This window comes from Maylandia zebra, linkage group LG12 (genome assembly GCF_041146795.1).
Source record: "Maylandia zebra isolate NMK-2024a linkage group LG12, Mzebra_GT3a, whole genome shotgun sequence".
NCBI lineage: Eukaryota > Metazoa > Chordata > Actinopteri > Cichliformes > Cichlidae > Maylandia > Maylandia zebra.
In genome coordinates this window covers 39,017,914-39,043,116 of record NC_135178.1, presented here as the reverse complement: position 1 = coordinate 39,043,116, position 25,203 = coordinate 39,017,914, and the positions used below count along the sequence as shown (strand labels likewise).

The window sequence follows — 25,203 nt, the reverse complement described above, 5'->3', positions numbered from 1 at the left end:
TCAGCTCGTTTAATGCGATGTTTCTGATGTTTCATTGAAACTAATCTGACATCTCATTAAGCACTTTAGCTTTTCCGGGCCCGCGTACGCTTCCAGCTTTCCCACCTGTGATTGTCATCACAGCTCAATCAGCCAATAAACATTTATTCCCTGTGAATGAACGACGATAACTCCACACCGAGATCTGACTCCAGCAGGCCGTGGGCAGAGAGGTGTGTCCCAACCAGCAGCTCTGTTTTCCCCATGTCCACACTCACATGAGGCCTGAAGCTGGAAGCTGAGCAGATCTCATGTGACAGCTCAGGTCAGCTGATCCAGTTACCTTCCTTTTACAATCATCAGTTTCTACACATCTCACACCTCCAGTAAGATATGAACTCTGTATTTATTTTGTTGTGAAGTTTAGATGTTCTCCTCGTGTCTGGGTGGGCTCCAGCTTTCCAAACAGGTGTGTGTGTGTGTGTGTGCCTAGATTTAAATAGTGCTAATAAAAATAAATAAAAGCAAAGCAAATATTTCTTACATCTTGAATAACAGCGTGTACAGCAGGACATTCCTTTTTTTAATATTCATAACAAAATTATTTAGTTTGAATGAGCAGGGTCACAGCGAGGGAAACATAAAAATGTGATATAATAAGGTGCAAACAGACATTCAACAATAAAGTTTGAGTTTCTAACAAGCCTGAAAGTGAATATTTGGTGTGAGCAGCTCTCTGTCGGCTCTGTGAGGATCTTCAGTTCTCCAGACTTCCTGAAGGACAGTCGAAGCTCTTTGGATGTTTCTGCCTTTTGTTGTGTTGTTTGTCAGAATGATCTCACACTGCTGCAGTCATGCTGAGCTCTGACAGACAGAAACTCTGTGTAAGGTCCAGGTGGACGATAGATGATAACAAGTAAGACTGGTTTCTGAGTTTCACAGCTGGGGTGGACAATGTTAAGCATCAGGCTTTCAAATGAATTAAAAGTCTGTCTGGGTCTTTGGTTGATTAATAGGCTGGTGTGAAAAATTGCTGCCACACCTCCCCCTCAGCCTGTGCTTCGAGGTTTCTGGTAGTTAGAATGACTCGGGGGTGTTGATTCATTTAAACTAACATAATCATCCTGCTGCAACCAGGTTTCTGTAAGGCAGAGTAAATCAATTTGTTGATCAATTATTAAGTCATGTACTAACAGAGACTTGGAGGAGAGAGACCTAATATTTAATAATCCACATTTCACTGTTTTACTCTTTGGTTCAGATGTGGATTCTGTATTGTTCTTTCTTTGTGATTGTTTATGTTTAAGTTGTTTGTTGCTGGTTTTTAGTTTGTTTTTTGTCTTTTTGGAAGCTGACACAGTCTCTATGGAGATGGTTTTTGGGGGGGTAGCAGGAGGAGAGAAGCTGCAGAGAGGCGTGTAAGACTGCAACTCTGCTTCCTGGTCCCAACTCTGGATAGTCATATTTTGGGGGGTTTAATAAATTTGTCCATATTTCTAGAAATGAGAGCTGCTCCATCCAAAGTGGGATGGATGCCGTCTCTCATAACAAGACCAGGTTTCCTCCAGAAGGTTTGCCAATTATCTATGAAGCCCACATCGTTTCTGGGACAGGCTCAGACAATTTAAGGAGAACATGCGGCTAAACATGTCACTCCTGGTCTGATTGGGGAGGGGACCAGAGAAAACTACAGAGTCCCACATTGTTTTGGCAAAGTTGCACACCGATTCAATATTGATTTTAGTGACCTCTGATTGGTGTAACCGGGTGTCATTACTGCCGACGTGAATTATGACTTTACTGAATTTACGTTTACCCTTAGCCAGTAGTTTTAAATTTCCCTCAATGTCGCCTGCTCTGGCCCCTGGAAGACAATTGACTATGGTTGCAGTTTAATCGGTTTGATGGTTTTTGTTTCCTTTTCAAATGATGTTCAGTCACTGTGATCTAAGAGGTTTGACTCCACCAATGACCATTGATCCTTAAACCAGTTCAATCAATCTGTTTGATCAGCTCTGCTGGAAATCTCACATCACTTATATTCAAACCAACCTGTCTAAAACCATCTCAGGTTTGTCTAAATCATAGCACGCGATGAATCAAAAATCATTTTTCATTGAAATGAATTGAATCTGACCTTGAATACAAGGAATCATAAAGAATTATGAATGTGTGTTTATTCACTGAGACCTTTACATTAGAAAGAGCTGCACCGCCCCACATGCTGCTGAGGATGTTTACTTTACTTTCACTTTTTAAAGACACACACAGGTCCATAGCAAATAAAATATATACATGCATAATACATGAGGAAGAAAAGAAAATTTAAAAAAATCCCACAGTGTGACACAATAACATAAAGGCTAGGAGGCCAGTGGCTCCATAACTTGAATAAAACCAAACTGAAGTTAGTGCAGAGAGGTTTCTGGAGTCCTTTACCCCACACATACAACTGTGCCTCGGCGTGACAGGGAGCCACTCCAACACTAACAAACATTTGCACTGCTCCACCTCGGCAACTTGAGCATCAACCTCATTCCATCATTATACACACTGCAGTGAGTTTCTGCATGCTGCTTTCTCTGCAGCTCTTCCACAGATGAGCAGTGTACACTGGATTTGAAGAGTCCACACCTCCAAAAAAAACCCCAGAATCCCTCGAAAATAGAAATTAAAGATCCAAACATGGAAAATAAAACTTTTTTCGACCTTTCACTGTCCCATGTTTGGTCCAAACGGTCAGTCTCAGAGCCCGTCTGATGCTTGTGGGGCTGCAGTCGGCACCAGTAGTGCCCTTAATTTGGGTCGAGGATCATCCAGTGTGTTGACCGACAGCCAATTGAGCAAAGGTGTTTCCTTTGTTTTCTCCTTTAGGAGATGAGACACTGGAGTGTCCTATGATGGAAAGGAGCTGATCATAACCCCACAGCTGAACTCTGAGCAGCTTTGAAACTTTGATCAGGTCAGCACATAGCCTGTGAGGGGCTGTGTGCTGACCTGCTGCTCTCTGGCAGGTAGCTCCATGCCCTCCTGGGTTTTAATTGCACCTTAGAACACACATGCATCAACACTACAATGAGCGGGCGGAGGCAGGTTTTGGAGTCTTCTCTCACCCCCGTTATCTGCGACCTGCTGGAGCGGGGGGGCTGGGAGGAGGAGTTGGCCGTCCGATTGGGGTCTGGAGTGTGGGGCCCCCCTGCTGCTGCGGAGTAAAGAAAAGAGAATTTGATCATTAACTTGATCATGTTTGTTAATTTAACATTAACAAACAATTAACAGCAGCCTTCTAAACGTGCTTTATACTGTAAGGTAAAGACCCTGTAATCATACAGAGGAACCCAAACAATCACATCTAAGCGAGCACTTGGAGACAGTGGGAAAGAAAAACTCCCTTTTAACAGGAACCTCTGCACCTGCCCCAGCCTTGCCGATGCTCCTCACCACATCTCTAACTCATTTCTGTTGGTCGTATCCTCAATCTCTGTTTTTCTGTCTCCACCCACCGCTCGGGTGGGGGTGAGAACGCAGCCTGACCGGTGAGCTGACAGCTTCTGGTCACTTCTGGCTCTGAAAGCCAGCATGTTGGCAAAAACTCTAAAGATTCAGAACTCTCAGAAGCCAGTGAGTGAAGTCTGGCTGGTTTCCAGTGACGGTCACTCGTTTCACTCTGATGATGGACACAGAGGTGACTACCCCCCTAGTTCTTCTTTGAAACAGCCTGTCTGCAGGTGTCCTGCTCCTGTCTGCAGACCCAGGAGGGCTCAGACCTCATTTACATGGGGTTACCACGCCCCCTGCAGGAGGACAGCAGAGCACAGGTCAGCATGCAGCTGTCAGCTCAGACAGTGATGATGCATTACCCTAGCTGATCTCATGATATCAGTGATACGAGTAGAGCAGTCAGCTGGTGTCACGGCTCCAGCAGACCTCAGTGTGTTTGCTTCGGGATGCTGAGTGCTGTGTGTGGAGTAGAGCTCGAGCTGAATTCTGTTTCCCAGCACGCTCCTGCAGCCAGAGCTCCCCTGAGGCCTTCACCTCCTCCTGGGCCTCGTGCTCCTCAGGGTGAGCTCCATCTCCAGAGCTGCTGGTAGCCTTCATGTTTCTGCCAACATGTTGGTGTGTGTGGCTCAGAGCACAGGGGAGGTCTTTGGATAACGACAGAGACTCACCAGGAGTATTAGCACTGACCTGAGATCAAAACGTTAGCAGAAACCCTGCTCCTGAGCGTGCCCCTGTTATCATCATGAGTAGAGCACATGAGCAGAGGAGACCCTTCCCCTAAAGGAAGGGCCTCCTCCTGCAGGACTCTTCTGGGGAGGAGGAGCTCCTCTAACAGCCTGTGAGCAGCAGCAGCACTCAGATCTTTAACCCTCTCTGCTCCGTGAGCTCAGCAGTGACAGCCGCTGATATTTTTTTATTAAATGTTCTTTAAGGTGGAATTCAGTTTGAGTTTACTAACTTTATAAAGTTACACGGAGGTTTTATTCATGTGTTTATTTATGCATCTTGTACAGACTCAGAGCTGCAGGTCGCCGTCTCTTTAAAAAGCCCCTCCCCCTCAGGGGTTTCATCTCAGGGGTGGGGCTCACTGAGCTTTTCCTGGTCCCTGTTGGACAGAGGTGGACTGTGATTGGCTGGGAGGAAGATTTCCTGTGTTGATTCAAAGAGGAGGAGAGGAAGAGGAGTTTGTAACGGAGGAAACAGGAGCAGATATGGTTACTGTGAAGTGACAGAGACGAAGAGGAGAAGCAGGAGGAAGAGGAGGTCAGCAGCTCCCGTGGAGGACAGACCAGACTGATCAGAGAGCAGTAAGTACAACAACAACTCGTCCTTATACTCAGAACAGGGTATCTGTGATGTCCCATGATGCACTGCAGAGGAAACAAACCGGTGTTTCTGACTCACAGAAACATCTGTGGACAGAAGACAAAGATTTCACCACGTCTGAATCCTTCAGAGCTCCCAGACTTCCTTGGATCAGAGGCATGACTGATGTTACTGTCGTCACCACACAGCGTCCTGTGAAGCTTCCTATCTAAGTCTGAGCCCAGGACTACACCTGGTGCTCAGTTTCAGCAGGTTTTACTCTGAGCTTCATTCACCTCAATGCTTCTGAAGCAAACACAGATGTATTGGGGGACACCTGCACTTCAGACACTTTAACATGCAGAGGAATTGAGCTACCAACCTTCTCAATAGTAGACAGCCTGCTTTACCTCCACAGGAAACTCATACTTGGTATTAAATATGTGTGGAACAAACTGAAGACTGTCAGCTTCTTTTCTTCCCCCACATGAGGAAACTCTGAGGAGGGCGTGTCAGGCAGGACAGGGTGGGGAGGAGGAGGTGCGGGGTCGAAGCAGAGCTGCAGGGGAGTTAGCTCATCCTCCACAGGATGTCCTCCACAGAGCCGCGACAGCAGATCATATAAATATTATTGACCATTCGAGTTTGACTTTGTAAAACTAAAGCTAACGTGGATCCGTCTGTTTGATCAAACTTTATGTCCACGCTTCCTTTCTCTCTCTCTGGATAGCACAGAAGACTTGTTATTGACAGCTGTAGGTGATCATGTGGTCTCGGTTCTCCTAGACTGAACTTGGACACGGTGGATACAGTATTTTACTATCTCACTTGGAACACTGTGCAGTGGTCTAGGTCTTTCCTGGCAGCTTAGTCTCATGTGGGGCACCTCAGGGATCAATACTTGGACCTCTGCTTTTGTCCCTTGGCTTTGCTCTATCTTTAGAAGGCACAAAATTATTTTCCATTTATATACAGATGATGCAAAGGTTTATATGCACCTCAAAAAGAAAAATGACTATTCCAGGTGCAAAATAACTGTCTTGAGAAAGTGAAAGCTTGGTTGTCTCTTCATTATAAAACTTTTCACAAAAACAGAGGTTTGTTCTTTAGGGCCGGGTGTCACTGGTCGGTCCTTTCCTGTGGACCCTCTGGCACTGTACGGAAAGCTCGCTGTCACCAATTTGGGTTTTAGATGGACAGTGTTTAACCTCCTAAGACCCGAACTCTTCCACAGCATGCATTTTTAATTTCTCTTTGATATTTGGGCTGATTGGGATCTTTTTTTTTTTACCTAATTTTTGTTTCTAAGAAAAACGAGAGCCACATATGAGGATATTCGTTTAAAATTTCGATAGAACAGTAGCAGCATAATGTCCTCGTCAGTGGATATCAGGCCCTTGTAGAGCAAAATTTAGTATTTTGGTCTAAATGACCCAAAATGTGATGTCCACGGTGTGGACGCCAGGTCCTAGGAGGTTAAGGTTTGACAGTCAGGTGAGAGGAGCAGCTTTTTTCAGCTCGCCAAAATAAAACCCATGTTGTCAAAGGAGGTTTTTAGAACGGTACTCCATGCTTTTATTACAACTCGGCTGGATTATTGTAACTCGTTGTATTTTGATGTTAGTCCGTCATCCTTGTCACGTCTTCAGCTGGTATAAAATGCAGCCGCACGGCTTTTAACTGGTATGTGGAGAGGTGAGCATATTACTCCTGTTTTATCCTCAATACACTGGCTGTCTGTGCATTTTAGAGTTCATTTTAAAATTCTTTTAAAATTTGTTTTTAAACCCTTAAAAGTCTCCCCCACACCGCCTCTCTGAGCTGCTGCACCTGTACACCCCCTCTGAGTCTCTTAGATCAGCTGACCAGATGTTGTCGGACGTGCCGAGGACACATCGGAGGCTTTTGCAGTTGTGGCTCCCAAATTGTGGAATGCACTGACTACAGATTAGAAAGGCCTCCTCACTCCATGTTTTTAAATCTGGTCTGAAGACCCACCTGCACGCTTTGGCTTTTAACCCAGCACAGAAATGTTCATTTTATTTGGGTTTTATTGTTTTTCTGATGTCGGTGCTCTACAGTGTTAATGTTATTGTATTTTTATTTTTAGTGTTTATATTTTTTCTTATTCTATGTTCAGCACTTTGGTTAGTGATAGCTGTTTTTAAAGTGCTTTATAAATAAAGTCAGCTTGGCTAAAAGTTTTATTTTGAAGCAATTATTTTTTTAAGGTCAATATATTTGTCCTGGATCTTTTATTGTGAAAATTAGACATGGTCGTGATCAGCAGTTTTTTATTTTGAAACTTTCACGTTTTAATACAGATTCAGTGATAATCAGAGTCAGGTGACATCACACACCTGTGTGTGTGTGTGTGTGTGTGTGTGTGTGTGTGTGTGTGTGTGTGTGTGTGTGTGTGTGTGTGTGTGTGTGTGTGTGGTGCAAATCAACATCCTGATTGGCTGCCATCTTTCCCTCTCAGGCCCATGTGACCACTGAGCTGTTGCAGGATGAGCAGGATGCAGAGTGAGCTTGAGGGTCGCCTTGACAACCTGCTGTCACGCATCGCCGCGGAGACACAGGAGATCAAAGAGCTGGAGCAGCAGCTGACCGACGGTGAGGAGAAATCAGACCAATGAGAGAGCGGCACTCTGACTGGAGCCCTCTGATTGGTATCCGGTTAATAAATGGACCCTGGTTCTCGTCCTCAGGTCAGATTCTGGCTAACGAGGCCCTGCAGAGGGAGCTGGAGGAGGTGATCTCTGGACTTCAGGAGTACCTGCGAGGACTCAGGGAGCAGGTACAAACACACCTGATGAACCGGGGAAACGCCGTGATTATTGTCTATCGCTGGCATCATCCTAGTAATGATAATGTTTGTGTTCGGGACTTTGGAGCGAGAGAGCTCCAGTCCGTAGGTGGCGCTCTCCACCTTGTCCAGAATGGGCGGGGCTCTGTTTTTCCTTTGGAAGGTTTGATGGAAGGGCTCGAGTTGCTGATGCAGCGCCACTTGTAGATTTTTTTACAGGATTGTATTGTCGTGAAATATCTTGCTGTGAGCATCACTTCACAGCACCACAAGCCACTTTACGGTACTCCAAAAAGTTGATTCTGTTTATCTTGAAGTAGCGTTTTCAGTGGGAGAAATCACCTGGATGAGTGACGAAACGTTACTCCCACTGAAAACGCTACATCCAGATGAACAGAATCAACTTTTAGTTACCTGGATACTGAGGATGCATCAAGACATTTTAACCCACTTTAGCAAGGACTGCCTAATGCTTGTACGTCAGCATGAGCAAACAGCGGATGGCGGATTACAGGAACCACCTGAGATTCAGCCTCAGATGCCGACAGAACAGGATTACTCCTAAAAGTCTGCAAATGAGCTCTTCAGTTAAAGGCTTCCGGGCTACAAAAATCCTCCAGAAGGCACAGCATCAGCTGCTTAATGAACAGGCGAGGCAAACAAATTTTACCATCAACGTGCTAAAATCTCAAGAGGAGCGTATCTGACCGAGACTGACAATCCTTCTAGATGAGAATACTCTTAACTTCTTTGACTCTTTGACTTCACTGAGAAGGTTCGTCTAGCACAGCACAAGAAGTCTAAGACCAGGCAACAAAGGAAGTTTGACTTGTTGTACGTCGGAAACCACCGCAAAATACGGAGAGTGTCCTCAGCGGCCAGAAGAGAGAAGGATGCGACACCGAGGATGTGGACAAGTGGGTGAAGAATTTGTCTGACAGACAGATCACCCAAACAGAGAAAATCATCCTTGCTAAAGGGCTGAATTTTGCTGTCACACCGAGACAAATCCCGCCAGTGGAACCGATCACAGCCACAGAAACAGCAATTTGAAACAACAATATTGCAGAAATGGAAGCAGACCAACTACGGACGAAAGTTTCGGCCTGTCTCAGCAATGCAAAGCCCCCAGCATCCAACATCACCATGGAGGAGAGCAAGGCACTCACATCACTTAGTGATGACAACAACATTATCATCTTTCCGGCAGACAAGGGTCGGTGCACAGTATTGCTAAACCAGAAAGACTATCATGAGAAGATTTTGTCACTACTCAGGGATGAAAATACTTATGAACCCCTGAAACGAGACCCAGGAAGTAGCTACAGGAAGAGGGTGATAGACTGTCTGAAGCAGTTGGAACAAGACAAGGCTATCGACCAGACATCATACCACAGGCTACACCCAGGGGAAGCTACACCAAGCCAGTATGGTTTACCGAAGATACACAAACAGGGTGCACCTTTAAGACCGACTGTCTGCATGATCAACTAGGTCACCTATAACATCTCCAAGCTTCTGGCTTCGATCCTCAACCCGTTGGTAGGCAGCTCTGAACACCACATCCAGAACACCCTGGATTTCGTTGAGAAGGTGAGAGATGTCATCATGGAGGCAGATGAAACCATGGTCTCGTACGACATTACATCTCTCTTCACCATCCCAGTCACGGAAGCGTTGGAGATAGTTCGTAAGAGATTACAGGATGACCCCAACTTCAGCAACAGGACCACTCTCAGCATCGACCAAGTGTGTTTGAACTGTGTCTTCATTCCACCTGTTTCACATACAAGGGTCAGTACTACCCACATAGCACACAGGTCTGGCACAGATCTGGTGTCAAGCCGGCACTGCTGGCTGACTTCTGGCATTGTAAGTGGTATGTCATCCAGATATGGGCCAGGCCTGGCATAGATGGCACTGTTTATGTGATGGCATGCCACATCTGGCCTGTTTGTGGTTTGGTTTATGTGGCCCAGGCCCATAGAAAACAGGTCTAGCCTGGATCCGGCATCAAGCTGGCACTTCTGACTGACTGGTGTTATGGCAGGGTGTATGTCAACCAGATGTGGGCCAGGTCTGGCAATGATGGCACTATTTATGTTCCTGTTTTTCTATTTTAGTTAGAAGATCCAAATGCCATGTTGCAATACTATACTTCTATGGTAGCCAACATTTCAAATGCAGGTTTGACTGGTTTGTGAGTGTAAACTTTATCCAAAACCTAGTGACGGTTTACTCATGTTTACCACTGAGTGGCTTTTGCTCTGGAGGTACAGCAAGTCACCTACTGATCGGAAGATTAGTGGTTCAATCCCTGGCTCTTCCAGTGAAGAGTGTGACTGTGTATGAATGTAATTAGAAAGCATTCAGTTTAGAGAAAGTGTGTAAATGTGGCATGTTGTATAGAGCACTTTGAGTAATCTGGGAGAGTAGAAAAGTGCATATAAAAATCAGTCCATTCAGTTTCTGAACAGAGTTTCGTCATGTTACTTTTGCACTATTATGTTCGGGCACATGTTGTTATTACATGGCTTGATTAAGGTACACATTAGGCTGACATCTGGGGCCAGAGCTGAAACTGTTCTGGGCCAGCACAGGGCCAGCAGTGTGTCTGCAACTGGCCTGTGGCTGCAAACAACATCTGGTTTTCCAGAGGTGACCCACACATGGGCCAGCACGAGGCCAGTTGCAGACACACTGGTGGTCCTGTGCTGGCCCATGTGTGGGCCACCTCTGGCAAACCTGATCTGGGCCACCAAAGGGCTGTCATTCTTTGCGGTATGTGGGCCATGTGTAAGCACATTGTGTGGGCCAGATCCGGGCTATACCAATTTTGCTATGTGGGTACAGACAGAAACATGGGTGTGCCATGGGTTCCCCAGTATCACCCATTGTGGCCAATTTGTGCATGGAAGAAGTGGAAGATCTTAATGACCTTGTAGTACCATAACCTTGTAGTACCATATCACCCTATTAGAGCACTTTGCTCTCGCACTGCAGGGTTACTTGTTGTTCCTAGAGTATTTAAAAGTAGAATGGGAGGCAGAGCCTTCAGTTTTCAGGCCCCTTTTTGGTGGAACCAGCTTCCAGTTTGGATTCAGGAGACAGACACTATCTCTACTTTCAAGATCAGGCTTCAAACTTTCCTTTTTGCTAAAGCATATAGTTAGGGCTGGACCAGGTGACCCTGAATCCTCCCTTAGTTATGCTGCAATAGACGTAGGCTGCCGGGGATTCCCATGATGCATTGAGCTTTTCCTTTCCAGTCACCTTTCTCACTCACTATGTGTTAATAGACCTCTCTGCACTGAATCATATCTGTTATTAACCTCTGTCTCTCTTCCACAGCATGTCTTTATCCTGTCTTCCTTCTCTCACCCCAACCAATCACAGCAGATGGCCCCGCCCCTCCCTGAGCCTGGTTTCTTCCTGTTAAAAGGGAGTTTTTCCTTCCGACTGTCGCCAAAGTGCTTGCTTATAGCGGGTCATATGATTGTTGGGTTTTTCTCTGTATCTATTATTTTAGGGTCTACTGTACAATATAAAGCGCCTTGAGGCGACTGTTGTTGTGATTTGGCGCTGCATAAATAAAATTGAATTGAATTGAAAACAGGGCTTTACTATCCTACCCTGGAACACCACCAATTCATTGGTTCAGGTATGTGGATGACACCTGGGTGAAAATCAAATCTCAGGACGCACCACATTTCACAGATGACATTAACTCGGTGGACCGACACATCAAATTCACCAGGGAGGATATGAAAAGTAGCAGGTTAGCCTTCTTAGACTGTGAGATTTCCATCAGTAATGGGGGACATCTAAAAGCTGACATGTAAACCTACACATACAGATCAGTATCTAAGGTTTGACTCTCATCATCCACCGGAGCACAAACTGGGTGTCATCAGGACGCTACAACACTGAGCGAACACCATCCCCACTGACACAGCAGCCAGGGAGGCAGAAGAACATCAAGAAGGCCCTGAGTAAATGTGGTTATCCCAGCTGGACTTTTGTCAAAGCTGGAAAGGCTCCTAAAGAAAGCTCCAGTAGATCCAGGAGAGAAGGACAACCGCTGTCCAGCCGAAAACCTGTAGTGATCCCGTACGTGTCAGGAGTATCGGAGCAGTTGAGATGCATTTTTTCTAAACACCGGGTCTCTGTGGCTTTTAAACCCCAAAACACGCTGCGCCAAAAACGGGTCCAGGATCGGGTCCCCGACACAAACACAGTAACATAGTGTACGCTGTTAAGTGCAGGAGGATTGGCAGGATTTATACATCGGGGAAACCAAACAACCTCTGGCTACAACACAGAAGAGCCGCCTCGTCAGGCCAGGACTCTGCAGTCTATTTACACCTACAGGCCAGTGGACACTCTTTCAGTGATGAGGATGTTCACATCCTGGACAGGGAGGAACGCTGGTTTGAGGGCGGAGTCTTTCCCTTTCATTTATGTGAAAAGGGAAAGACCATCTCTGAATCGAGGAGGGGGCCTAAGGGTACATCTGTCACCATCTTACAATGCTGTGATTGCAGCCATTCCCCAACTGTCTGTGAAAGGTACTCATGGCCATTGATCAGTGGTTGCTGATCAATGGTCATGAGAATTTGCATAATCATGATGAATGAACTGACCTCCCAGCCCATTGTTCCTTCAGTGGGTTTCAGTCATTATGCAAATGTCCTGTTTATAAGATTGAAAACTGCAGTCAGCTGAGACAGAAAAAGTCACCTGGATGATGACAAAACGTTTCTCCCACAAAACGCTACGTCCAGATGAACAGAATCAACTTTTGGATTTTATTTACTTACCTGGATGATTGAGAATGCATCAAAACACTTTACGGTACCTTCCACTTTGATTTGGGGTGTGAGGCGAGCAGCTGCCCCCTGGTAGCATCACCTGCAGCCATCACAACCTCCTGATGTCTGTCTGATGAGCGCCATCGAAGGATGGCATCCTGTCCTAACCGACCAATCAGCACACATTGGCAGAACGCTAATACAAAATGGTCCACTGCGTCCGTTCACAGAGGACAGTGTCAGAGCCCCCTGCTGTGCCGCCGATCCATATGCTTACTTAATGGTCGATGGCCCAGCTGCACCCACAGCACGCCCTCTGCTGGCTTATTCACCCAAGAGCTGCGATGAATAAAAGCATGCTCACGAGGAAGCGAGGCTGACGCCGTCACGTGGCTCACTGGTTTCTGAAGCCCTCAGGTTAACGTTTCCTCCAGTGCCATCTTGGTTGCAAACTAGCAGATGTGATGTGGAGGGGCGGATCTGACTAAAAAGACGAGTAACTAGAAGTCATTAGCCAATCAGCATGCAGATTGAAGTCACATGATCAAAATGTAAAGATTGAATTTGACTTTGTATCAAACTGTTGGCAGAGGTCAGAGTTCAGAAGGCTGGTTTCTCATACTTCTATAGAACAGGAAGTGTCGCCATCTGGTGGCCATCAGAGATAACGCAGGTTTTCCACCCTGGCTTCATTTTTACCTCCTGCGGTCATGAACATGTGCAGTCTAACTACTGATGAATCTGGTAAATGAAGAGTGTGTGTGTGTTTCAGGCTCATTGCTCTCAGCAGCAGGTACACACTCTGCAGGCTGAAAATCTGAGTCTGCAGCTCCACCTGGAGGAAGCTCAGAGGCACTGCACACAGCTGGAGGACTTGGCCAGGTCTCACACACAGGTGAGTGTGTTATTTTGCAGGTGTCACTGTTTAACACGCCCACCTGACTGCCTGAGGGTCTGTCTGTGTTTCAGAGCATGTCTGTCCAGCAGGGGGAGCTGTTTGCACTCAGGATGGAGGTGCAGGCTCTCAGGGAGAGACAAGTGCAAAGCAACAGACACCAGGCACAGCTGGAGGTGGAGCTTCAGCAACTGAGGGAGGAGCTAAGCCAGAAGGTGCCGCTGGGACAGGTACGTGAATGTCTGCAGGTCACTCAGAGCAGAGCAGCAGGATTTCAGCCTAAACAGCCTCTGAGTCATGTGACCTGTGATCACGTCTTCATTAAATCAGCCCAGAGCTCAGGTGTGTTTCATACATGCTTTTACAGACAGGTGAGCCTGCACGCTTCATCAGGTAACCTCCCCAACAAGACCACAACATCAGCCTGAGTCTGACAATTGAACACAAACAAGCATACACTCACACACACACTCACACACACACAGTCTTGTCTTGTCTCCAGTCCTGCTCTGATGTAACTGGACGTGGGCTCGTATTGATCAGATATTGGTAATACTGATGATGCCCACACATCAGACACAGAGGTGAAGCAGGGCTCTCGTCTGTCTGCAGGAAGACGTCCACAGACTTCCGGCTCAGCTCTCAGGTCCAGCGGAGGAGCGGCAGGAAGATGAATCCCGGTCTGAGGCGAGCAGGTCGGTGTTTCTTCCTGCTTTGTCACCGTGGTCATGTGACCTGCTCACACCGCAGTGAGCTAACAGCATCATCCATGCCTCGCTGTGAGGACCGCTGCGACCTATTTCTACACAACGTTGTTTTCATCAGCATCAGCTTTACGAATACATTTGTACCTCAAAAAGTTTGATTACAATGGCTTTGTGGGGCTGCAGTCTGAGACTAGAGATGTGGACCCAAAACGATGCATCCCTGTGCTTGCTACAAACAGCCCGGCTTCAGGCAAGCTCGAGGCCCAGGCAGGATCCAGGCCTTGAGGCTGAAACCCGAAGTTGAGCAGAACAAAGAAGTGGACACAACCCCAGGAGCGCAGAAAGGCAAGAATTGGGGGAGATAAAGAAGAGAAGATGGAGGATGACGAGGTGTTGAAAGACTGTCAGCAGGCTGCAGACACACTGATGTCTTTATGCTGAACTCCTTAAAACTTAACCAAGTCGACGAGAATGGGATTTGAATCGACGACGATGGGCTTAGCAGTCCATCGCCTTAACCACTTGGCCACATCGTCCCTGCACAAGCGTGTCTCTGTGGAGGACAGCATGACTTCATGAAGACATAATGAGTCCATCTGCTGGATTGACCTCTCCAGCTGATCCTCGAGCATCAAACACGATGTCTGCAGTTCAGATTTGGACGTCAGCCTCACGTCACGTGTCTCAGACAGTGCTCTGAGCTGTTTCATACTCACAGTACGCTGAGCATGTGCGCGATCAGGCTTCACACAGACGAGGTGGCCGAGTGGTTAAGGTGATGGACTGCTAATCTATTGTGCTCTGCACGCGTGGGTTCGAATCCCATCCTCGTCGGCTTGAGTGAGTTTTATGGAGTTCAGCATGGAGACATCAGCGTGTCTGCATCCTGCTGAGGAAAACAACGTTGTGCAGAAATAAGTCATAAAGAAAGGACGTCGGAGAAGGAAATAAAAAATTAAATCAAGTCAGAAATATAAAAATAAACTCTGGAATAAAAACAACAATAGAGTCTTCAGTCCTGATTTTTGTGTCTTTTGATCATCGCAGTGAGGCGTGGATGATGCTGTCAGCTCACCGCGACATGAGAGTGAGCGGGTCACATGACCACGGTGAGACAGGAGGAAGAAAGGGGCGTGGTTAACAGCAACTCATTCAACTTTGGGGGATTTTTCTTACCTGGATGATCGACGATGCATCCAGAAATAGTAATAAATCATAAATAATTCTCTAATGACATTTAAGAAGCCATGTAGTTAACTATAAAGTGAATAAATGATGTCTAAATAAAACTACAAAAAGAGTTCATATAAATACAAACTTCCATGTGTTGTGATTGTGAAATAAAAGCTGGAATAAATCTAAAGATGTGAGCGTGTTTTCATTCTCAGCTCACAGTTCTGATCCAAATCCAGCCCACCTCGGCTGTTCGTGTGCTTTTCATATGAATTCCTCTAGCTGACCTCTGACTTCTCGTCCCGTCAGGCCGAACCTCACACTGCCCAGATGCTGGCATCAGCGCTCTGGGACCATCCAGCAGACCAGGACCACCATGGCTCACAAGCACAGCCAGGAACACATGAGCAGACCGCAGGCCCGGCTGGAAGCCCGGCTGGACCGGGACCAGGTGGAGCCCTTTGAGGAGCCAGAGGAGGAGGTGCAGAGGAGTCAGAGCAGGCACAGACTCCTGCAGAACAGTCTGGTGGGTATCACAAAAACAGCTCCTTCCAACATCAAGACATCAGCTGACGACTCTCACGTTTATTGTTTTGGCGGGGGGGGGGGGGGCATGGATGTTTGTGTCTGTGTGTGCCTGTATGTCTGTGTCTATATGTCAGGTTGGGTGTCAGGCGCCACCTCTCTGGGGACACCTCAGGCCCTCCAAGGTTTGGAGGCCTATCTCCCCCCACCACCACTTCCCCTGCCGGTGGCGGACTCCCTCAGACATCGGTGCGTTGGTGGTTCTTTGTGTCTGGGGATGGGCGTCACACACCGGCTCACTCCTTGGCGGCCGCTTATCGGGGCCTGGAGTCTGGGGCTCGGTCACTCAGGCACGGCTGGCTGCCGGCGGAGCTCACGGGCGCGTCACTGCAACTCCCCCTGGCTTCTGCTCCGCGGCTGCTGAGTGAGCCCTCATCTGGGACTCTCCTCAGCTCTTTCTGGGACAGTGGCGCAGCTGCCCCTCTGTTGGTCTTCCTTGGTCTCTTGTGTTCTGGGGGCCTCTGGATGTCTGGAGTTTTGATCTCCTCCATACCTGCTTCATGCCCTGGAGGACGGGGCTGTGGCCCCCCCACACCCTCTAGCAGATCATTACATGAAGGAACCTTTTAAAAACAAGCGCGTCCATGCTCACAGGTGTACACACGGGTGATCACACCCACAAACTACACCCTTTCTGGCTCCTACCTCAAAGCACACTGTGTTCTGTTGATCTTATGTGCTGCACAATAATGTTTAACATTTAGTATTTACTGTCATATTCCCATATATCATTGTGATGCTGTTTATTCTATTACTCTTGTTCTCTTCTGCTTGCTTTCTTTTTTCTTTCTCAGCAGGGGATCCAGGTGATCCATATTTGTATCTTTTGGCTGTTTGTTTTGTTGTTTTTTGTTTTTTGCCCTTTATCCCCGTCCCTCTTCTCCGCTGTTTTACTTTCTCCCCAGTCATGTCTGTCCCGTGTGTAGCAAGTGAAAATAAAAGAAAATAAACAATAAAAGTAAAGGTGAATCAAATAGACCATTACGGCAAGGCTGGGATGGTCCATTTGGTAAAGAGCACAATGGATTAGCAGTCAATCGCCTTAACCTCTCGGCCACCTGGTACAGGGACTCTGGCTTCACCTCATGCTGAGTCTGAGCTCTGATGGCAGTGTGCTCGATGCCCGCCTGCTCCGGCAGACTGGAGATATCCTGTCCAGCTGCAGAGCTTTCCTCAAGGAGCCGTTGGAGTCTCAGAGGGCAGTCGGGTTCAGCAGCACCGTGAGTCGAATGTGTGCAGCTGTTTACTGCCCATCCAAACCTGCCGTGTCCTCCAAACCCGAGAGTCTCGAGTCCACGACACTGCAGAGCTGCAAGAGTGCGAGTTTCCTGTGATCTTCTGCAGCTGCAGCACAAACTTCATCACTGTTTCAACAACAAGGCTGCAGCGTGAAATATAAGACATGTAGAGTCCATCTATCACCCACCGGCTCGCTCATGCTGAGAGAGAGCACTGCAACATCTGTGCTAACAGCCCGCAGGCTCAGCACTCGGTCAGCAGCCCATCTCAGCCCGCCTTGCGGCATGGAGGAGGTGGCTGAGAGCTGAAGCCAATGAACCGCCAGTCCTTTGTGCTCTGCACACGTGGGTTTGACTCCCATCCTTGTCAGGGTGGTTCAGAGTTACGAGCTTCAGGATGTCCTGACTCCCGAGTGATGCTGGCTTTGTTAGAGCAGACAACAGTTAGCTTGCAGTTGTCTGATCTGTTTCCTCCTTGAACGTCTTGACGCAGAGTTTTTATTTATGGCGTCCTTCGTCATAACCAGGTTATTTTTTTCATTTCTGCAGATGATGAAAGACTTTTATTTTGAAATCCACCTTTGTCTGTAAATGAGTTTCCACTCGGTCTGTTTGAGGTCATCATCAGGATGATCTTTGGATGAGCTTTATTTAAACTGCTGCAGGTGAACAAACACATGACCCTAAAACAAAATTGCGTCAGACGATCTCTAATCTCATTCTGACACTTCCTGTTCTGTGCCCCAGCTGCGCTCACAGAGCGACGCCCACCAGAGGAGCCTCGGCCACCTCAACAGGAAGTTACGGCAGCTCAGCAGGTCCACGCACAACATCGACCAGCTGACTGTGGAACAGCTGAAATTCACCATCGAACTGCTGAGAGCGCTGAACCAGCTGCTGCACACACAGGTGCGCGCACACATACACACACACTTTTATATGTGATGCAACTAACAAACCTCCAGGGGGTGCTGTTTTTACACGACAGTCCGGCTGTCGTCAGGTTTTCTCACCTTCTGTTTGGTTTTGTTTCATCTTTTGAGGTTTTTACGCCGTTTTTAGACTCTGAGATTTTCCGTGAATACCTTTAATCGCTTAGAAGGAGGCCTGCTGTGTTTGACTTCCTCTCAGGAATCTGTGGACGGAGACGCTCACTGGGACCAAGGCCTGCGATCCCCCAAGGCCGAGCCATCTGAGGCTCGCAGGCTAAAGCTGGACCGGGTGAGAAGCAGGACTGGAACCAGGACTGGGACCGGTGCTGAGGATGGGGGACGGTGGTTTGTGCATGCTGCACTCAGTGTGAGTCTTCCTGCACAGTGCTACTCATCACATCACAGATCACTGTGAACTAAACAAAGAGCTCTGCGGGGAAGACGACAGTAAGGACGTGTGAGGTGGTGATAGACGTGCAGTGTAGACCGCTTCCTGTCTGATTCGCTGTCAGTGCTGAAACGTTTGAGCTGGTGTGCAATCAGAAGGTTACATATGGGTGACAGCTTGTGCTGAAGTGCACTGTCGCCCTCTTTAGGTTGGAGGGTGTAAATGAATCCACAGAATCGCTTCAGTCTGATGACGTGTTTGAAATCATCAAAATAAATTTAAATGTAGCTCAGCTGCTTCAAACCTCACACCGGTCTGATACTGAACTGATAACAGTGTGTGTGTCTGCAGGGAGGCAGGTGTGTGTGTGACCACAGTGAAGCAGAGAAGAAGAGGCTACGACTGGAAACCAGAGAGCTGCGACACACACTGAGACAGCACAGGTAACACACACAGACATGGATACACACTGCTCTGGGATCAGGGTTTAGGATCAACGCTGAGAGGAGCTGAAGCCCCGACAGCAGAAAGGACGATCCAGCAGATGGACTCATTATGTCTACATGAAGTCCTGCTGTGTCCTCCACAGGGACACGCTCATGCAGGGACGAGGTGGCCGAGTGGTTAAGGCGATGGCCTGCTAATCGTGGGTTTGAATCTTATCCTCATCGGCTTGGTGGAGTTTTAAAAAGTTCAAAGTGTTGGGCTCAGAAATGAATCCTGGACCTCAGGAAGATGTCAGTGATGAAACAGTTAAAGATGTGAACATCAAAATTATTAACGAATAAATACAGAGAAATCAGGATGTTCACCTCTGCTGAGGCTTCTGATTTTTACAGGCTGTTACCAAAACTCATTCAGGTTATTTGATGTGCATGTGTGTGTGTGTGTGTGTGTGTGTGCGTGTGTGTGTGTGTGTGTGTGCGTGTGTGTGTGCGTGTGTGTGCGTGTGTGTGTGCGTGTGTGTGTGCGTGTGTGTGCGTGTGTGTGTGTGTGTGTGTGCGTGTGTGTGTGCGTGTGTGTGTGCGTGTGTGTGCGTGTGTGTGTGTGTGTGTGTGCGTGTGTGTGTGCGTGTGTGTGCGTGTGTGTGTGCCTGTGTGCGTGTGCAGGAGTGTCATGAAGCTGTGTGATGAGGTGGAGTGTGTGGAGAAAACTCTGCTGAAGAGACGAGCGGAGCTGCGAGAGGCCGACAGGAAACTGCTGGAGGCTCAGAGCTGCATACACACCAGCAGAGTCCAGGTATACACACACACACACACACACACACACACACACACGGTGGTGTGTTATACTCTGGCGAACCCACAATATTACAGAAAAGCTCAACAATCACACGATTCACTGTGAGCAGCACTTGGTGACTGTGGGGAGGACGAACTCCTTTTAACAGGAGGAAACGTCCAGCAGATCCAGGCTCAGCGTCTCGTCACCCTGAGACTGAATCTTTTTACATCAGTTTTATTGACAAAACTATTCATTAATAATTTTATGGTCAATCACCAAAACGACTAAAAAGAGAGAAAAACATGAGCTTGGATCAGTTTCTTTAATAACTGATGACGCGCTCGCCGCTCTAACCTCGACCCTTCCCGCTCCGTCCTCGTGTGTCCTCCAGGCCAGCGAAGCTCAGCGAGACGCCGCTGCGCTGCGGCTCAGAGGGGAGGACAAACAGCGTGCCAGGTAAAGTGTCCTGGCTCCAACCATGACCTCAGAGATCAGGGTGGATATTTTCATCATCGCCACCATCTTCATCACACAGGGAGTTGCGGGAAGAGGTGGAGCAGCTGAGGAGGAAGAGGGAGGAGGAAGAGCAGATGCTCAGGCAGGTGGAGGAGGAGCTGAGGAGCAGAGAGGAGGAGCTCCAACAGCTCGACAGGGAAATACAAACAGCCAGAGACACGTAAGGAGGCTTTTACTGTGAAGGAGACAGGAAGTTTTTACTGTGAAGAGGTGGCTGTTGTATTTTGTCAGGTGTCTCCATATAAACTTCAGCTGTGTGTGTGTGTGTGTGTGTGTGTGTGCAGACTCGCTGACCTGCTGTCTGACTGTGTGGAGGCTCAGGGGCATCTGGACTCTCTCAGCACTCAGGTGAGGTCACACCTGTACCTGTCCCAGAGCTTGGACCCCGTCCTGATGGAGATGGGCCGGCGCGGCTGACGGAGGATCCCGGGTTATAACAGAAAAACAGTTGCTCTGCTTTATTTTAAATATTTGTGCTTTTTGTTTTGAGATCAGGAAGTGAGTGACCATGTGACTCTTTAAACCAATCAGCTGAAGAGGGACGAGGTGGAGGGAGCGAGGGATGAGCAGCACGAGCTGGAGGGCGTGGTGGACAGGAAGAGGGAGGAGCTTGCCGAGCTGATGCAGAAAGTGGAGTCCCGCAGGAGAGAGGCCGAGTCGTGTCTCCGAGAGAAAAGCCGGCAGCAAACAGAGCTGCAGGTCAGGGAGCACCATAGTGTGCTGATGTGTGAGGAGGAAGAGGAGCTGATACCTCACTCTGAGTCAGCTGACCCTGAACAGGTCAGACGATGGGTGGATGCTCATGATGGTCTATGGTTTATGTGCAGGAGGTGCAGGAGGAGCTAAGCAGGAGGAGGGAAGAGAGGAGGAGCCTGCAAGAGCAATGTAAACACCTGGAGGCCAGGCGGAAGCACGCTGACAGGTACTCTGAGTGCTCGGAGACATGTGATTGGTAGAAACACGTTAAACCGTGTGTGTGTGTGTGTGTGTGTGCCAGGTGTCTGTCGGCGGTGCAGGTGGAGCTCGCTAAACAGAAGGAGAAACACAGCCACAACCAACTCCTTCAACAGGAAGTGATGAGGGAAACAACAGCCAATCAGCACCACCTAAACAGTATGAGCTCATCCTGTCAACCTATCTCTAATAATCAGCTATGTACCACAGGCCTTCAAGCTGGCTGTAGTTAAACCTTTACTCAAAAAGCATCTCTAGACCCAGCAGTCTTAGCTAATTATAGGCCAATCTCCAACCTTCCTTTCATATCAAACATCCTTGAAAGAGTAGTTGTCAAACAGCTAACAGATCATCTGCAGAGGTTTATTTGAAGAGTTTCAGTCAGGTTTCAGAGCTCATCACAGCACAGAAACAGCTTTAGTGAAGGTTACAAATGATCTTCTTATGGCCTCTGACAGTGGACTCATCTCTGTGCTTGTCCTGCTAGACCTCAGTGCAGCGTTCGATACTGTCGACCATAATATCCTATTAGAGCGATTAGAACATGCTGTAGGTATTACAGGTACTGTGCTGCAGTGGTTTGTATCATATCTATCTAATAGACTCCAGTTTGTGCATGTAAATGGAGAGTCCTCTTCACACACTGAGGTTAATTATGGAGTTCCACAGGGTTCAGTGCTAGGACCAATTCTGTTTACATTATACATGCTTCCCTTAGGCAGCATCATTAGAAGACATAGCATACATTTACACTGCTATGCAGATGACACCCAGCTCTATCTGTCCATGAAGCCAGATAACACACACCAATGAGTTAAACTGCAGGAATGTCTTAAAGACATAAAGACCTGGATGGCCGCTAACTTTCTGCTTCTTCATTCAGATCGAACTTGCAAATGGCTGCCGTCGCTCAGTGTCCTCCTCAACTCTGCGTTTTTCTTATGCTAGTTATGTTATTTCTTAGTTTATTTTCAACCTGTGATGCTTTTATCACCTACAGCAGACAAACTCTCCTGGACATTTGGCAAAACTCGCAATCCGGACCTTCACAAACCAACTTTTTTGTGAATGGTGGTGACTCACCTTGGCTACCTGGGAAGAAGAAACTCTGGAGAAAAAGGGGAAAAAGAGCCGGGATTCTGGTCAGGCTGAGGAAAAGACAACATTGCACCCTGCTTCCCAGCATTCTTCTAGCTAAGGTCCAGTCCTTGGAAAACAAACTGGATGAACTAAGGGCCAGGATAACTTTCCAAAGGGACAGTAAGAACTGCAACGTCTGAGGAGCTCTCCATTCACCACCAGGACAGAACAAAGGACTCGGGTAAATGTAGGGGAGGTGGTGTGTGCGTAATGACCAACAAACGGTGGTGCACTGATGTACAGATAGTTTCGTCGCGGTGCTCTCCTGATTTTGAACACCTTATGATCAGATGCAGACCCTTTTATCTGCCCAGGGAGTTTACAGCAGTATTCTGTACCGCTGTTTACATTCCCCCCCCCCACGCTGAAACCACACGGGCACTGGACGAACTGTTTGACATTATCGACCGGCAGGAAATGCTACACCCGGAGGCTGCTTTTATCGTGGCTGGTGACTTTAATAAAGCCAACATGAAGAAAGTTCTGCCTAAGTTTTACCAGCACGTAAACTTTCCAACGTGTGGTGATAACATCTTAGACCATGTTTACGCTCCATACGCACATGCCTGCAAAGCCCGCCCCCGACCGGCCTTCGGCAAATCAGATCACTCCTCAGTTCTGCTGTTGCCAGCCTATAGGCAGAAGCTGAAAAGCGACCAGCCCATGACGCGTAACGGACTTTATTCATAAATGCATCAATGACGCCGTACCGCGGGCTGTTGTACAAACTTACCCCAACCAAAAGCCGTGGGTTAACGGAGAGGTCCTTGCAGCGCTCAGAGGACTGCAGGCTTTAAATCCGGAGACCCAGGTGAATACAAAACATCCCGGTATGCACTCAGGAAAGCAATAAAGACGGCCAAGGGACAGTACAAAGGAAAGGTGGAACTCTGCTACGGCTACTCCAACATCAGGAGCATGTGGAGCGGTCTGAAGACCATCACAGACTACAAGGGAAACAGCGGCAGAGTGAGGGAGGCAACGGCTTCTCCACCTGATGATCTCAACACCTTCTATGCACGCTTTGATGAACATATATCTCAGGAGTTTTTGCTGGAAGAGGAGAGCTGCCTTCTTCAGATATCTCAGGCAGTCGTGTGTAAATACTTCAGGAAAGTAAACACTCAGAAAGCTCCTGGACCAGACAACACTCCAGGTCATGTTTTCAAAGCCCACGAGCTGGCAGATGTCTTCACAGACATTTTTATCCTTTCCCTGCTCCAGTCTGCTGTCCCAAATGTTTTAAGAGGACCACCATCATCCCTGTCCCTAAGAAAACTAATGTGAGCTGCCTAAATGACTGTCGCCCAGTAGCACTCACCTCCATTGCCAAGAAGTGCTTTGAGCGCATAGTCAAAGCTCACATTACATCTTTAATCCCTGCTTCACTTGATGCGCTCCAGTTTGCCTACAGGCCCAACAGATCTACAGATGATGCAATAGCAGTAGCACTTCACGCTGCCCTCTCTCACCTGGACCAGAAAAACACATATGTGCGGATGCTGTTCATAGACTATAGCTCCGCCTTCAACACCATCATACCACCCAGACTCGTTGTGAAACTCCGTGACCTGAACTTTAGTTCCTCCCTGTGCAGCTGGATCCTGGACTTCCTGACAGACATCACCTCATCCACACTCACACTCAGCACAGGTGCCCCCCAGGGATGTGTGCTCAGCCCCCTGCTTACACCCTGTTCACCCACGACTGTACAGCAACACACAGCTCCAACACCATCATCAAATTTGCAGACAACACCACCATCATCGGCTGCATTTCTGATGGAGATGAGATGGCATACAGGGCAGAGGTGAGAGCCCTGACATCACGGTGCCGCGACAACAACCTGCTGCTTAACGTCAGCAAAACCAAGGAGCTCTGTGTGGATTACAGGAGACTGCAGAGAGGAGGCCACACCCCCATCCACATCGAAGGAGCAGAGGTGGAGAGAGTCAGGCGCTTCAGATTCCTGGGCATCAACATCACCGAGGATCTGAGCTGGTCACACCATGTTGGTGTGATCACAAAAGCAGCAAGATAGCGGCTCTTCCTCCTGCAGCGCCTGAGAAGATTCAGCATGAACCTCAGAATACTTACAAACTTCTATCGATGCCCCATTGAAAGTATTCTGACTGGCTGCATCACCACCTGGTACAGCAGCTGTAATGCTCTGGACTGCAAAGCTCTGCAGAGGGCGGTGAGATCAGTGCATCACCAGGACTGAACTGGCAGCCATGCAGGATCTCTGCAGACAGCACTGCATGAGGAAGACACAGCGGATCCTCTCTGATCCCAGCCACAGACTTTTCACACTCCTGCTGTCCGGCAGGCGGTTCAGGAGCATCCAGACCCACACTACCAGACACGGACAGTTTTTACCCACAAACCATCAGACCTTTGAACTGCTGACATCCCATACACACCACTACACACTGTACACTGTCACTTCAACAAATGCTACTTAAATTGCACAACTTTGTACAACCTGAGATACTCTTGCACAAGCTTGTAAATACCAACTAAATTCTCTAATATTTAATACTTTTTAATACGTCTTCTTTTTATTGTTATTATTATTATTTTATTACTACCACTGCTATTTTCTGTTATTTTCTTCTCAATATAACTGCACACTCTCTATATGCTCATGTAAAGCTGAGGAGCACGAGCCAAAGAATTTCATTATGGATAAATGTGGCTACACTGTTTATGACAATAAAACTTGAAACTGAGGTTATTGTACTCGGCCCTGAAAAGCTTAGAAATATGGTATCTAAGCAGATTCTTACTCTGGATGGCATTACCTTGGCCTCCAGTAACACTGTGAGAAACCTTGGAGTCATTTTTGACCAGGACATGTCCTTCAACGCACATATTAAACAAATATGTAAGACTGCGTTCTTCCATTTGTGCAACATCTCTAAAGTTAGAAATATCCTGTCTCAGAGTGACGCTGAAAAACTAGTTCATGCATTTATTACTTCCAGGCTGGACGACTGTAATTCATTATTATCAGGAAGTCCTAAAAACTCCCTGAAAAGCCTTC

General features: G+C 47.6%; 1 protein-coding gene and 1 non-coding gene across 2 annotated transcripts; both read left to right on the top strand.

Annotated features, from left to right (window-relative positions):
- The first annotated feature begins 4,644 nt into the window (after positions 1–4,644).
- On the top strand, positions 4,645–25,144 carry LOC101468371 (uncharacterized). The gene is made up of 18 exons (XM_076891266.1): positions 4,645–4,787; positions 7,268–7,401; positions 7,497–7,585; positions 13,178–13,300; positions 13,375–13,530; positions 13,913–13,995; positions 15,490–15,706; positions 17,751–17,912; positions 18,135–18,302; positions 18,675–18,766; positions 19,433–19,562; positions 19,939–20,003; positions 20,083–20,223; positions 20,348–20,411; positions 20,595–20,762; positions 20,891–20,985; positions 21,061–21,176; positions 22,018–25,144. Exons 2-18 carry the CDS (start codon positions 7,296–7,298, stop codon positions 22,083–22,085), a joined length of 2,043 nt encoding a protein of 680 aa, XP_076747381.1. The 5' UTR covers positions 4,645–4,787; positions 7,268–7,295; the 3' UTR covers positions 22,086–25,144.
- Positions 14,760–14,841, top strand: trnas-gcu (transfer RNA serine (anticodon GCU)). Its single transcript has one exon. It is a non-coding gene; the product is annotated as a tRNA-Ser (tRNA).
- Positions 25,145–25,203: the final 59 nt, after the last annotated feature.

Bases quoted from the DNA above. Each gene is read 5' to 3' on its own strand.
- LOC101468371 (XM_076891266.1), top strand. From the start codon at position 7,296: ATGAGCAGGATGCAGAGTGAGCTTGAGGGTCGCCTTGACAACCTGCTG. The intron at 15,707-17,750 runs GTGGGTATCACA...TCTGTGCCCCAG, and splicing joins GACTCCTGCAGAACAGTCTG to CTGCGCTCACAGAGCGACGC. The intron at 17,913-18,134 runs GTGCGCGCACAC...ACTTCCTCTCAG, and splicing joins ACCAGCTGCTGCACACACAG to GAATCTGTGGACGGAGACGC.